The sequence below is a fragment of the Strix aluco genome, chromosome 4 (genome assembly GCF_031877795.1).
Source record: "Strix aluco isolate bStrAlu1 chromosome 4, bStrAlu1.hap1, whole genome shotgun sequence".
NCBI lineage: Eukaryota > Metazoa > Chordata > Aves > Strigiformes > Strigidae > Strix > Strix aluco.
Window position 1 is genome coordinate 101,884,675 of NC_133934.1, and position 15,684 is coordinate 101,900,358.

At 40.7% G+C, this 15,684-nt stretch overlaps 1 protein-coding gene across 3 annotated transcripts in view; it reads left to right on the forward strand.

The window, feature by feature from the left end:
• Nucleotides 1-646: 646 nt before the first annotated feature.
• ARHGAP5 (Rho GTPase activating protein 5) overlaps nucleotides 647-15,684 on the forward strand; it is a 52,320-nt gene continuing 37,282 nt past the window's right edge. The window contains exons 1-4 of one of the 3 annotated variants that reach the window (XM_074824592.1): nucleotides 647-920; nucleotides 8,336-8,439; nucleotides 8,541-8,588; nucleotides 10,330-14,228. In XM_074824592.1, the coding sequence (XP_074680693.1) occupies nucleotides 10,506-14,228 (3,723 nt within the window). In that variant the 5' untranslated portion in view covers nucleotides 647-920; nucleotides 8,336-8,439; nucleotides 8,541-8,588; nucleotides 10,330-10,505. Of the gene's footprint in view, nucleotides 921-8,335; nucleotides 8,440-8,540; nucleotides 8,589-10,329; nucleotides 14,229-14,567; nucleotides 14,986-15,684 lie in introns of those variants that run through there. The other 2 variants (XM_074824594.1, XM_074824591.1) reach the window with 2 other exon arrangements.

Genomic DNA, 15,684 nt, shown 5'->3' on the forward strand with positions numbered 1-15,684 from the left:
ACAGAATGAACCATATTGTTATTAAATATTATGGTTACAAGTAGAACACTCAAATCTTGGCAAGAGAGACGCGGGGGGCACAGGGCTGACTGACGTGGCTTTTTTGGCATCTTTTAACTCCATCCCGGCCAACCGCCATTTTCCTCCCTTGGAGGCACCGCTGCTGAGCGAGCGCCCAGGCTGGGCTCCAGCCGTCCCCGTCCCCGCCGCCGAGGCGGCGGCGCTGGAAGCCCCGCCGTCGCCTACGCGCCGTGCGGACGCGGCCACGCCCGGCAGCCGCTCTCACCTAGGCTAGGGGGAGCCGCCGCGCCCCGGCCCGGCCCGCCCCGCCGTCCGAGCCGGGTCTAGAACCCGCGGCCCGACGCCCGCCGGCTCCTCGCGCTACCCATGCGGCCACGGGGGCACGAGAGAGGCGCCCGGCGCGCGCGCCCGCACGGGCCGGGGAGGGAGGGGAGGGAGGCGGGGCGGCGCGCGTGCGTGCGCGCGCAGCTGGCGGCCGGCCGGCCGCGCGCCCTCTCCCAGGCTTCCCAGGGAATCCAGAGGCAGCAGGAAGAGGCGCTTCCCCGCGCACGCGCAGCTGGCCGGGCGGGCGCGCGCGGAGCCGCGGCGGCGGGAGGGAGGGAGGGAGGGGGGAGGGGAGGGAAGCTGCTGAGGTAAAGTTAGGGGGAGAGAGAGACTCCGTCAGCGAAGCGAGAGCCGGGGAGGCTCGGCGGCCGCCATTACTGAGCCGAGAGCGCCGGGGAGGGAACGGGGAGGTGGGACGGGGCTGCGGCGGCCGGGAGCGCTTGGGAGCTGCGGGCCGGAGAGCGGAGAGAGCCCCGCGGGGAGGAAAAGCCGCCGGGGGCGCCGGCGTGGAGAGAGCGTCCCGGGAATGCTGCCGCTCCCGCCGCCGCCGAGGAGCCGGATCCCGACGGCGCGAGGTGAGGGGAGGAATCCGGTCCCATGGGATCTGGCCCGGCCCGGCGGCCTGGAGCGGGGCGGCCGGCCCGGCAGGCGGAAGGGGAGCGGGGGGAGGAGGAGGCGACTGCAGCCCGGCGAGCTGGTGCGGCGGCCGCTGGCTGTAACCAGTTCAAAGGGCTGGCGCTGGCGTGGGGAGAGGGGAGCCGGGCCCCCCCACCCCCTTCCCCTTCCCCCCACCCCCCCGCTCGGCCCCCTCGGCACCTCCACGCGAGGGAGGGGAGGCAGGAAGGGCAGGGAGCGAAGTGCCTGGTCCCAGACAGGTGATGAAGGCCTGAGCAATGGGAGGGTCTGAGCCTGCTGTACGAGGCTGCCAGCTGGTCACGGCTCTCCAGGGAGGGAGGAAGGCAGGAAGGGGAGCTTCCCTGCTCCTCTCTTCTTCCTTCCTCATTCCCTTCTTCCCCCTACTCCTTTAGCTTCCTCCCTTCTTCTATTCCCACTGCCTTCCCCCCCCCCCCCCCCCAGTTCTCCTTTCTCTGTACTTCTTTTCCTCCTCATCGCCCCCTTCTACTCATTCTTTCGTTTTCTCTGTTCTCTTCCTTCTCTACTAAATTTGAACACTTGTCAATTCCTCTCCTTCTTCCTTTCACCTTCAGATATTGCCTGATATTAAATTTCAGAAAACTTCACTCTCCTAATGATGTGTGTGCATTTCTGTTTTTCCACCAGGTGGATTTTAAGGCTTTGAAATAGGGTAGCCAGTTGCAGTGTTGCAGCTTTCAAGCATTTTGAATCCCTTCAACCAGCATAACCTTTAGACTCTCTCCACCCAGGGAAGGCACCAGAGATATACAGATATAATACCATGGTGTTGTAAATATAGGACATAAAGAGTATAAAACACTGTTTTAATTAAAAACAGAAGAAAGACTGTTTACTTATAAAAGGAAGACAGACTTGTCACCTTTCCCCCAGAGTCCACCCCACCCTTCCTCTGTACCCCCCTCTTGCCCTCTCCTGTATCGCTTTTGATATCAGCGTGGAATATTTCCTTAATAAGTAGGAGGGAAACGTTTTTAATCTAGACCAAAATAGGCCTGTGGGGGTATGTGTGTATTCTTTAGTTCAGTGTCATGCAGATAACTGGAGGATTTTTTTTTTTCTTAATAAAGATCCTTGACAAATTTAAAACTCTACACTGCAGATTAAAAACGAGAGAACAGCGTTTGCTGGTCAATTGGACGTCCATTTTAAACCTGTGCATTGAAGCCAGTTACAGCACTGATACTTGTATACTTATTTCATAAATGAATGAGGAGTTAGTAGGTAGCTCTTTTCTGTTGTGCTGTCTTGCCTTCCTAAGGTTCTTCAGTGTGACAGCTGTTTTCAGCAGTGACATCAGTGACCAGAGTTAAGTGCTTTCTCAAAAAACCCATATGTATTTTAAATTTATAGTACCTATCTAAAATGAGCATAACGCAAATATTCATCCAGGTGTGTTTTTATAAGGCTTACTTTCCTTTGTGCTTCTTTGAAAATTATTTTTAAGAAGTGCCACAATTCTTAAAATTCTATTTATAGTACACTACTGGAACTCAGTGCTACTAGAGCATAGGAAGTATGATGTAAATATGGTAGTTTTTTTAGAGTCTATAGTACTTAAAGTATCAGAAATTGTTTGAGCATTTGTTACCTTACCACTAGCTTGTTTTAGAATAACAAGTTGCTTTTAAACTTGGAACATACTGAGCTTAATTAGTATGCTTTTTTTTTTAAAGTGTCTGTATATAAGGCAGCTGCCAGCACTGTAAAAATGTAAATAATTGCAACCAAATGCCTACCACTCCCTGGTACTGGACTTTATTTTAGCTAAGGTGTTGCATGTGTAACATAATCCAATTAAATACTTTAGGCTCAGACTACATTGTTTTAAAATGCTATATTTAGCACTAAGAATCAAATGCTGCACATGTTTTTGAGGTTAAAGATGAAATGTGCTTTCCTAAAGCCGTAGGTGTTTTTCCGTGTGCAAACTTTGTAGGAAAGAAAAGCACTGATCATAATAATAGATTGTTCTGTGTAAGTTTACCCTTTGGTACTTGTTATTCGAGTGGATGGTGCAAAAATAATTGTCTGATAAAGATATTAAAAGGGTGCTGGGGGTGTCTTAAGACTTCCAAAAGTACTTTCTTAGCAGAAGAGAAATCCCATGTACTGGCATCCTTCAGGAATATTTTGCATGAAACTTCAAAAGGCTCCACATCACTACTCTTAGTAGACCAATCTGTGGAGCGTTCCTAAGACGACATGAGGCATCCTTCGGGGGTGACACTCTGACCTTTACGAAAGAAGGGAAGTTTGTGCAGCCAGAGATACTCAGCGCTGAGTTCTGCGGGTGAGCGAGCTGAAAACTGCCCCGTCTGGGGGCGTGGCGCTCCTGACGCACCCGCGCGAGCCATGTCCGCGCTGGCGGAGCGATGCTTCGCCGGGAGCCCAGGCGGCCACCGGGCGGAGCGGAGCGGAGCGGCCACCGCGCCGGCGGGAGCCGCAGGTCCCGGCGGGGCCGCGCCGCCGCTAGGGGGCTTTGTCAGCCCGCCGGGCCCGGGCCGGGCCCCCGCCGCGCCGGGCCGGGCTCGATGCCGTCCTCTGTCCGTTTTAACTAGGTGTGTAAAGTAAACAACGTAGTGCGTGGCCTGAGCTTCCCGTTGCTTTTCAAGTACTCCACCGTACTCATAACTACAAGAAAAAGTTTAGTTTCAGGTAGTCTCAATAACACTTGGAATTCTGTTTTAGGACTGTCAGGATTTTTTTCCTGCTGCATCTGTGCTTTCTATCTTAACGGGCACACAAAACTCTTCCTCGTTTTTTGGTTTGGTTTGGTTTTCTTTTTTCCCCTGAGAATTTTTAGCCTAAAGGTCAATGAGCTGGAATATTGTATTTTTCATCAGTTTCAAAAAGTACTTTTAAGGGCATTACATTTTACAAATTACTAGTTGAACCCTCTCATCACTTCCATATATTTATGGATTTTAATGAAATACTTAAAGAAAAATGAGTTCAAAATTCCTTGCAGGAAAATCTGAAGCAATTGTAGTGAAGTTATTTTGAATTTGAGTATTAACTGTGCTTTTCTAGTCACTAACACCTATTGGAAGCCGATTTAATTAATCTGTGGCTAGTTCTGCACATTACATTTCGTGGTAAATTAGAGTTCTTTCTTTGGCTTTGAGTTACAATTCCCACGCATTCTTGCAATTCTGCATCACTTGACATACAAGCATAACAGAAGAATGTTTGCATTTAAAAAAGTAAAACCAATACCTGAGTGCACAGTTTTGGAAATGTGTGTATTGTTGCATCTTGGTATTAATTTATTTAAGTTGGCTAATTGTTATGCAGAAGGTTATTTGCTGCTTATATATGCCTTTTCACTTGCTCATTTCATAATTTAAAAAAGAAGTGAGTAACCAGTGTTCTCATTTTACACAGGCAGAAGTTACACATATGACTTGTACAAGGTCAAACAACAGTGTTTGAATTAAGTCTCAAAACTTACGGTGTCGAGTCCTGGATTCTGTACTGCAGTTACTCATGAAGCAAAATAACGTGAAATGATCCATATGTGTGGGTCAGTGAAATTTGTTGAAGTTGCTGCTGCCAGAATGTATTTTTAATTTTTGCAGCAAATGCATTTTAGCCCTTTTTCTGTCCTTGATCCCTTCTTCTTCATCTACTTCTTTTTCTTTTGTCTATTTTTTCCAGTTCTTTCTTGGATCTCCTTTGTAAAATTTTTCCGTTAGTTCTTTTGTGTTCTTCCTGAATAACTTTGTAAATAAGCCTGATCAGGTAGTCTTGCACTAAGAGACTTCTGTGAGCACTGTGCATGTCTTTAGTAGGGCTTCTCCTGTGTGAAAAGGATCAAGAATTTATTTTTTCCTGTAAACTTTTACTGTTTCCTTTGCTGTTAAAATACAGCCTTTGAACCTATATTGAATGCTCTTGGATATTCAGAAATCTGTAGTTAAGTAACTCTAGAGGCCTAAGTTCAGACTAGTACAATGGTGATAATTTGAACCTTTACAGTTTACCTGTTTAATGTACCTTAATCTAATTTGTGTAGGTTGGTTTGATTTTTGTTTGTTTTTTGTGAACAGCAGCAATGATAATAGATGCCCCCTGGAAAGCAAGATTCCAGCTAAAGTGTGATGTTTTCTGTTGAATCTAGAAATAGAGCTTAGGCCTTGATTTAATTTTGGGTAATACACTGGTGGGCTTCAGGGTATGGTTGTTAATAGGAGAAATTTAGTAGACTTAGGAAGAACTAAGAGCTTTGAACTTTGGTTTTTAAACACAGTTTTGCACTGATTTGTAATAGGAAGTTGGGCAGTTAGGTTTTTTCTCTCTTTTAATAAACTGATTACTTTGCTTTTGTATGCAAAGAATTATCTAGGCTACATAACTCCTTTAGGGATGGTGGTTGGCCATCGTACTAACCAAATCTGAAAAGAACAGCGGTTGGGGTAATCCATTCTCATCCTTCATTTACCTAGCATGACTAATCACCATACCACTTAAACTGTATTCCTTTTGCAGTGAATATCACTGCTTAAGGCATTTCAAGGCATTGTCCGTTACTATCTTGGTATTGTTTGATTGAACTTATTTCCTGATAAGCAATTCGAACATTTTTTTCCTAGTGTTGGCTGGTACTTGCAGAATTTTACCAGGGAGCACTGTATTTGCCCTCATTTATAAATAAGATTTCAAGTGCAGTTACTTAATTAAGATTACCAGCACTTGTGAAGGCAAGAATATTGGCTTGTTAGTAAAGAGGACAGGGAACATTAAGTGGCTAGGACCTCAACTGACTTTGGTGAATTGAAATTCTTGATGACATTGGTATACTCTGTTTTTGGTTTAGTTTCTAAAAAGTATTTTGATTTGAAGAGAAGATTTCTTATGCTTAAGTGAAAAAGATACCTATTGGTAAATACTGAATGAGAAGTAACAACATTACCTTAAGCTACATCAACATTAGATTTTTTTACTGGTTCTTGAAGTGAAAATGGTTGAATTGTCATTCTGGTATGTTTTGGGTAGAGCTGTAATTACTGATATGCTGATAGGTCTTGGAATTCGGTACCATACTAAATACTTTTCCAATTCCAAATTTTGGTTCGCAAGAAGTGTGAAGTGAGCTATGACTTGGTGTAAAAACTTACTGTCAGCAGTAACCTGAATCCAGAGCTGCAACTTCCTTGGAATCCTGGTTTTTGATATTTGAATGTGCTGTGCATTCAAAAGTCATTCCTACAAACCGTTTCAGTGATAGCTAATGTGTTTGAATTTACTTTGTGATCCACTGTAAGAGGTCACAGTGACTTTCTGTTAGTGTATTCATATACCCTGCAAAACAGACTAGACCGTGATGGCCTTTTTTTTTTTTTTGGTGTGTGCTTTTCCTCCCTGGGCCAGCTAATTTACAAACACTATCACAAGACTATGGTAATTGAAACTGACCCTGAAAACTACTGGTCTGTAAACTTGCATCTAGACAACATTACAGAGTGAGTAAAGGACTGCGGGAAAACACTCTTACTTTCCTTGTTGGCAGTGTTTGCAGCTGCTTAAATCGTCGTTGGTCATGGGCAGTTCTGTAGAGTCTTTCTGATAACATTTCTGCTTTAGCCATGTTAGGTCTGCAGATGATAAACATTTTTAGGTTCAGAAAGAAATTTCAGAAGGTATTCAGAAATACTCAAAAGTATTTATCTGTAAGTGATTTTCTTGACTATGGACCCATCTACAAGTTCCTGTGCAGCAACAATTGCTAAATAATGATAGGTGATTAACTATTGTAGTATTTATTAGTTGCTAATAATATGGCATTCTATGCTAATGTTTGGAAGTCAGCTCAGAAGACTTTGGGAGACATACATGTATTTGAAAATAGGGCTTTCTCTGGCCTCTTAATGCTTCTGGGTGATCTTGCGGGGGCCTGTCTTTGAGCTTTCTCTTGTGGCAGTGTGCATTGCGAAATGGCTGGTGTCCCCCTTCCCCCAAGCCCCAGATGCATTCTTGCAGGCAGAGACACTTTTCTCTCAGTCTCTCTGCTCTGCTCCATCCTCCTCTTCACAGTCCCACAGTCTGTTTCCTCCTGTGCAGCTATCTGCTTTGCTCACCTAGCTGTCGACATAGAGGAGCAAGTGCCACTGCTAGGACGTAAGGGCAGGGAGTGTGACTTACCTCCTGTCTTCTGTTTCAAGTGATAGACTTTAGCTTTGCAGCTAGGCCAGGCTTAGTACAGGACTGATAGCCTGCTGCCTAATGATTTTGGTGTCGTTTGGTACCTCAAGTTGAGAATTGCAGTATTATTGTGATATTGGTATATTGCTTATCACTATTGCTGAACCCCTGTTGTCCAAAAGAAAGTTTACTAAAGCTTAGACTTTTTCAATTAGCTGTATTATTCCCAAAGCAAAGTGTAATTACTAAGAATATAATCGTAAGTGACAGAATGAGAAAAAACTCTGCCATACCTTCTTGATGTTATGTTTAGCACATATACAGCATGGTGCTGTGTCTCGCTTAAAACCGACACCTTTCCTTAATTAAAAGTGGCTTACGTCATGGTCCAGTGCAAGGGCCTCAAGTTCTTTCCTTTTCTGCATCTTAATGTATGCATCACTGGCCTGGCATTCACAGTCTGGGTTTTGTGTGGATGCAAACTGAAGAAGTTCCCTGGAAGGGAGTTCCATTTTGGTTACTTTGTAACAGCATTCCTGCAGTAAAATCAACACTTATCGAGGTTATGGTAATAATTTGTATCCTAGTTAAGAATTCACAATCTTCAAATATAATTATGCTTTCAATTTCTGATTTGTCACAGTCTGTGAGGCCTTTTAATTTAGAAATACTGTACTACAGGTAAAAGGGTTCTGAGGTAGATTGTACCTTTTTCTAGTGATAAAATGTATATGCGTGTATTTAGACATACATTCATTTTATATTTTGTACTTACTGACTATACCAACTTCATCTTACAAAACCATATTCTAGATATTTTAGAATTCCAAATTCTTGTACAAGTGATGAGTGATTTTTATATCTCGCATTTTGTGTGTTGTCTGAGATACTATGTTAATTTTTTTCAGAAGAGGCTTCTGCAACCTAGGTATTGCTAAAATACTGAGTTGAACTTATGAAATCACAGTCACTTAAGAAGAGTTGTGCCTTCTCTGTCCCAAGTATTAATAGCTGTGCTTACAGGATTTAAACCCTCTAAGTTTAGAGGAAGACCAGCTTGAGCCCTGAGTTCTGTTTATGGGTTTAAAATGAGGAAAAGAATCCTCAGGCACAGGTGAAGTGTTGTACCTTCTCTGATGGCTGTTTCTCCTTTCATAATTCTGAAATTATTAACAAATCTTTTTGTTTTCAGATCCCTCAGGGAAGGACTTACTGAAGGACACTGTTTAAATGTGTGACACTGCAGGAAGATCACAGCAGGATAATCATCTTGCTTTGCACCTTGTTTTCCTAAGGGTAAGTTTGGGCTTTAGGTCTTCATAATCTTGTGTTTAGTGTGGGAGGTGGGTGAATAAATACAAGATGATACACCTTATTTTCTTTATAACTACATTTAGAAATCGAAAAGCCTGCAGAGACAAGGTCCTGTGGTGTGACTGTAGAAGGTCAGAGATTCTTCCTGCAGTGGTGTCATATATTTGGTGTCTTCTGTAGTTCTTCAGAATTTTTCTATTTAAACATAGAAACACTATTATTTTCAGTTTGCAGACTGAAATTAGTTGGGGAAATCAAGCAACCCCTCCTTCGAATTGGTAACAAAGATGAAGGGGGTGGGGGGTGATGAATTGGAGTATTTTCAATTTGTTATAACATAATTAGGCAGATTGAAGTAAGATAATTGAACTAACTTAGCATGAATTTCCAGTGTGTATATTTTAAAACTGTACAAAACAATAAAGTACCTTTCTGTTCAGGATACCACTAGTTGAAAAATCTTCCATTTGGGGAGAAATTTAATAATGATTAATATTGAATGTGAAGCCATCGTAATGTCATGTTTTTAGCAAGTTTATTACTTAACATAGATTTCATTCTGTAACTTTGCTTTGTACAGTCAGTGCAAAGTAGAAACTGTGTAAGAAATGAAAAGGAAACCACACTGGTTTTAATTATCTTTAGTGATTCAACTCCCACTATGGTGAAAATCTTCCATGTCAGAAATTTTGTGAGAGACTAATGTGTTTGTTTTCCCTTTGTCAGTGTCCCATTTCACCTTAGTCTTTGTACTTACTCACTTAAAAATGTATCGATTTGACAAAACACTTATTGCTGGGGGAGGAAGAACCTTTGCTACATGAGGATGTAGGGTATCTGAAAGTATTGATTGTTTCTTATAAACTAGTTGCAAATTGACAGCGTCTTCCTGATTAAATGAAATAATCCTGTGGATGAAGACTCTTGTGTTCTAGTTTAGTCCACGTCAAATCTGTATTGTGCTGTGGCAAACAGAAAACATTTTATAATGGAAGTGCTGACTAAACTTCTCATTCTAATAGTTTGAATGATGCTACTATGAAAAGCTTTGCTTTAGAAAGAAAACACTGGGTTTATTTGTAGTAATGTAAATCCTTCATGAGCAGTGTTTATATTTGCTAAGTATTTTTATTCCCAGAGTCATTTTCTGTTAGCTCTAAATTCTGTGTTTTAAGACTATAAAGAACACAGTGGAAACAGTAAAAAGCAAAATTTAAAATACAAGTTTTCTTTCTGAATGTGTCTTTGAGTAAACTGATTTAAACAAAAAAAGATAACTCGTTCTAAAACACAGCATAAACGGTTCAGTTCTTGCAATATAAAAACTCTTCAAGTATAAAAATTAGACCAGGTTTACTTTCCTCTTCATTTTGTAATGAAATGGATACTATTTAATAAAAAAGATACTTTCCTTGACTATGATTTCTATAACTGAAAGCTGTTTTTTATTTTGGTCAATTAATTTCATTACAAATATTGTTACATAAATGCTGTGTTTCTGATCAGAATGTCAGTTTTCTATTTCTAGGTGTTAGTAAGCTGGAAAGCTACGAAGGAGGACAGTAATTTGGGGGTTTGGGTGTGGTGGTTGGTTTTTTTTTTTAAAAGTATGTCGATCAAAATAGGTGATGAACTATTATTAAACTGTGCCTAAAAACTTTATTTTAAAATTTATAATATATATAGAGAGCATTAACATGAATGAATTACAAGTTTATGATCTCATTTAAAGTAGTTGTAAAATTTTCATATACATGGAAAACCATTTCAGGTTGAACCAGCAAAAGTACTTTTTAAAATCTCTTTTCTCTCATGAATACTAGAAATACCTGCAATCTTTATTTTTTTTTATTTCCTCTTTGTTTTCTTTAGGAAGATGATCCTACTTACCCTGGTTATCTGATGTTCTCTCAATGACAAGCTGAAGCAGGAACAACTGAAAGCTATTTCTGGAACCCTGGATATACAACTTAAATTTGTAGGAACCTTTTCAGAATGAAAACCACATACAGTTACCTTGATAATTGCAAAAGAATGAGAGAAAAGTTATGATGGCAAAAAACAAAGAGCCACGTCCCCCATCTTATGCTGTTAGTGTTGTTGGACTGTCTGGAACTGAAAAGGATAAAGGTAATTGTGGAGTTGGAAAGTCGTGTTTGTGCAATAGATTCGTTCGTTCAAAAGCAGATGAATATTATCCTGAGCATACCTCTGTGCTTAGCACAATTGACTTTGGAGGAAGAGTTGTTAACAATGATCACTTTTTGTACTGGGGTGACGTAACACAAAGTGGTGAGGATGGAATTGAGTGCAGAATTCATGTAATTGAACAGACTGAGTTCATTGATGATCAGACTTTCTTGCCTCATCGGAGTACGAATTTACAACCATATATAAAACGTGCAGCTGCCTCCAAACTGCAGTCAGCAGAAAAACTAATGTACATTTGCACAGATCAGCTAGGCTTGGAGCAAGACTTTGAGCAAAAACAAATGCCTGAAGGGAAATTAAGCATAGATGGGTTTTTATTGTGCATTGACGTAAGCCAAGGATGCAATAGGAAGTTTGATGATCAACTTAAATTTGTGAATAATCTCTATATCCAGCTCTCAAAATCTAAAAAACCCATAATAATAGCAGCAACGAAATGTGATGAATGTGTGGATCATTATCTGCGAGAAGTTCAGGCTTTTGCTTCAAATAAAAAGAACCTTGTGGTAGTGGAAACATCGGCAAGATTCAATGTCAATGTTGAAACATGTTTTACTGCACTGGTACAGATGATGGATAAAACTCGTGGTAAACCTAAAATAATCCCCTATCTGGATGCCTATAAAACTCAAAGACAGCTAGTTGTTACAGCAACAGATAAGTTTGAAAAACTTGTCCAAACTGTGAGAGACTATCATGCGACTTGGAAAACTGTTAGTAATAAACTGAAAAACCACCCTGATTATGAAGAATACATAAATTTGGAAGGAACAAAAAAGGCCAAAAATACGTTTTCAAAACACATAGAGCAGCTTAAACAGGAACACATTAGAAAAAGAAAAGAAGAATACATTAATGCATTGCCAAGAGCTCTTAATACTCTTCTGTCAAATCTTGATGAGATTGAACACTTGAGCTGGTCAGAAGCCTTGAAGTTAATGGAGAAAAGGCCTGACTTCCAGTCCTGTTTTGTAGTGCTTGAAAAAACACCCTGGGATGAAACTGACCATATAGATAAAGTGAATGACAGAAGGATTCCATTTGACCTTCTGACTACGCTAGAGGCAGAAAAAGTTTATCAAAACCATGTGCAGCATCTTATATCTGAAAAAAGGAGGGTTGAAATGAAGGAGAAATTCAAAAAAACTCTTGAGAAAATCCAGTTCATTTCACCTGGGCAGCCATGGGAAGAAGTTATATGTTTTGTGGTGGAGGATGAAGCATTCAAATACATCACTGATGCAGATAGCAAGGAAGTGTATGGTAGGCATCAGAGGGAGATTGTTGAAAAAGCCAAAGAGGAGTTTCAGGAAATGCTTTTTGAACATTCAGAACTGTTTTATGACCTGGATCTTAATGCAACGCCAAGTTCAGATAAAATGAGTGAAATTCATGCAGTTCTGAGTGAAGAACCTAGATACAAAGCTTTACAGAAACTTGCGCCTGATAGAGAATCTCTTCTGCTTAAACACATAGGATTTGTTTATCACCCAACTAAAGAAACTTGTCTTAGTGGCCAAAACTGCACGGACATTAAAGTAGAGCAGTTACTTGCCAACAGTCTTCTGCAACTGGACCATGGCCGCTCGAATTTATACCATGATAGTGCCAACATTGATAAAGTCAATCTTTTCATTTTGGGCAAAGACGGCCTCGCACAAGAATTGGCAAATGAGATTCGTACACAATCCACTGATGATGAGTATGCGTTAGATGGAAAAATATATGAACTAGATCTTAGGCCAGTTGATGCAAAATCCCCATACCTGTTGACTCAGCTGTGGACCTCAGCCTTCAAACCACACGGTTGTTTCTGTGTGTTTAACTCTATTGAATCACTGAATTTTATTGGGGAGTGCATTGCAAAAATAAGGGCTGAAGCATCTCAGATAAGGAGAGACAAGTATATGGCTAATCTTCCATTTACGTTAATACTGGCTAACCAGAGGGACAGTGTTAGCAAGAATCTACCTATTCTGAGACATCAGGGACAGCAGTTGGCCAACAAATTACAGTGTCCTTTTGTAGATGTGCCTGCTGGTACATATCCACGCAAATTTAATGAAACCCAAATAAAACAAGCTCTGAGGGGAGTGCTGGAAGCAGTTAAACACAATTTTGATGTTGTAAGTCCAGTTCCCACCATTAAAGATCTGTCAGAAGCTGATTTACGAATCGTCATGTGTGCCATGTGTGGTGATCCGTTTAGTGTGGATCTTATTCTTTCACCCTTCCTTGACTCTCACTCCTGTAGTGCTGCTCAGGCTGGCCAAAATAATTCTTTGATGCTTGATAAAATAATAGGTGAAAAGAGACGTCGAATACAGATAACTATATTATCGTATCATTCTTCAATTGGTGTAAGGAAAGATGAACTTGTTCACGGATATATTCTGGTCTATTCTGCAAAGCGGAAGGCATCCATGGGAATGCTTCGGGCATTTCTTTCTGAAGTTCAGGATACGATTCCTGTCCAGTTAGTGGCTGTTACTGATAGCCAGGCAGACTTCTTTGAGAACGAAGCAATCAAGGAACTCATGACTGAAGGAGAACACATAGCAACAGAGATTACTGCTAAGTTTACAGCTTTATATTCGTTATCTCAATATCATCGTCAAACTGAGGTTTTCACGTTGTTCTTCAGTGATGTGTTAGAGAAGAAAAACATGATTGAAAGTTCTTATATGTCAGACAGCACAAGGGAAACAATGCATACAAGTGAAGATGTTTTTCCAAGATCTCCCAGAGGAAGTTCCCTTGACTATAATTATCCAGACTCAGAGGACGATACTGAAGGACCACCACCTTACAGCCCAATTGGTGATGATGTAAGGTTACTTCCAGCACCTAGTGACCGTTCAAAGTACCGACTGGATTTGGAAGGAAATGAGTATCCTATTCACAGTACACCGCTCAATTGTCATGACCATGAACGCAACCATAAAGTGCCTCCTCCAATAAAACCGAAACCGCTTGTTCCAAGAACAAATGTGAAAAAACTGGATCCTAACCTCCTGAAAACAATTGAGGCAGGTATTGGCAAAAACCCCAGGAAACAACCCTCTCGAGTGCCTGCGGCACCACCAGAAGATATAGACCAATCTGACAACTATGCTGAACCTATTGACACTATTTTCAAACATAAAGGCTTTGCAGATGATATCTACGCGGTTCCAGATGATAGTCAGAATCGTATTATTAAAGTTCGAAACTCAATTGTTATAAATACCCAAGGTGAGGAAGAAAATGGTTTTTCTGATAGAATATCCAAAAATCATGGGGAAAGACGGCCTTCAAAATACAAATATAAGTCTAAGACTCTGTTCAGCAAAGCTAAGTCTTACTATAGGAGAACACACTCGGATGCAAGTGATGATGAGGCTTTCACCACTTCTAAAACTAAAAGAAAAGGAAGGCATCGTGGAAGTGAAGAAGACCCACTTCTTTCACCTGTTGAAACATGGAAGGGTGGCATAGATAACCCTGCTATTACATCAGATCAAGAATTGGATGATAAAAAAATGAAAAAGAAAACCCAGAAAGTAAAAGAAGATAAGAAGGTAAGTCAATTGATTTAAATTTTGTTTACAACTTCTGGTGCATTGTAAGAAGGGAAGAGTCAAAATATGCAAGAGTTGCACCTTGTTTTGAAACAAGTGCTTTAAAATTTTGATGTAGCATTGTTTGATTTTTGTCCAAGTTTCTACTTAACTTGCTCAGAACTAGCAAACCTGAGGGAATGAGATGGTTTATCTCCCTAATCAGCTATTCAGTAAGTTTCAGTTCTTTTCACCTCTGTATGTACATGTGCAGTTTCCCTTCCATATGGGTAAGTGAAGGCAGAATTTGGTCCACAGATCCTTTTTTGCTAATCATAAAATCTTTTTTTTTTTTTTAAGGTGCTTTATGAGTTCTATGGTCGAACTGGTTCTTTCAGTTCTTGCAATTCTGGCTGTTGGTATGAAGTTTTGGGCTGGTGAATGAAAGGGGTGGTTTCTTTTTAATTCTCAGTTGTCTACCTGGAACTCTTAGAACAAGAGCTTGAAAAGGGAACTTTGTATAGTGGATTTACTGACTGTTGCATTTTCCTAGTGCGGACAAGCAAGTAATCAAGTTGAAAGCTGTGCTACCCGTACAGTTCTCTATTCAAACAAAATAAAGGGAACAAAATTGCCTGCCCAGTGTGGGTTTCTAAATAATAATGTGACATTCTACTTGAAAAATGTCTACGTTTTATTTTGATATTTATGCTTGATAGGTACTTATTTTTTGACTTACTGTTTTAAAAATTATTATATCGAGGTAGTGTTGTGGTGTAGGTTCTGGATGCATACTCTTTATAGTTTAGATTTTAATTTTAGGCTGGCAATCATTGTCTTGCATATAGTTTGTGTTTAACATTAAATTGGGAGTGTTCCTAGTTGGTTAGCTACTTTATTTCTTGTTTCAAAATAAGTTGACCTTTTTAATATTGTCTTTTGTAGCATTTTAAAAATGTCTCTTTTAGCTTAAATCATGACAGTACTTGAATAGCATTTAGAAATAAGTTTTGTTCAAGTAGAGCATAGTTAAATTTAACTAATGGATTAAATTCTGAATTGCGCTTCCTAGTATGCAGCTGTGATTTGAATTACACATGACTGATTTAAAGGGCACTAAATTTTCTTAAGGCTTACTCATAAACATAGATAATGATGTCCTGTGGGTATAAAATCATATGGTTAAAAATACTTTAAAGTTGTTCTTTGAGGAAACTTAAATGTTTTTAAAAAGAATAATTTATTTGCTTTTGATTGAAATAATATTGCTACGTAGAAATTGAACTGTAGTATTCATAATCCTCCTACTGTCTAAGCTGTGTTGACAGAATCATGGAATGGTTTGGGTTGGAAGGGACCTTAAAGATGATCTAGTTCCAACCCCCCTGCCATGGGCAGGGATGCCTTCCACTAGACCAGGTTGCTCAAAGCCCCGTCCAACTTGGCCTTGAACACTTCCAGGGCGGGGACATCCACA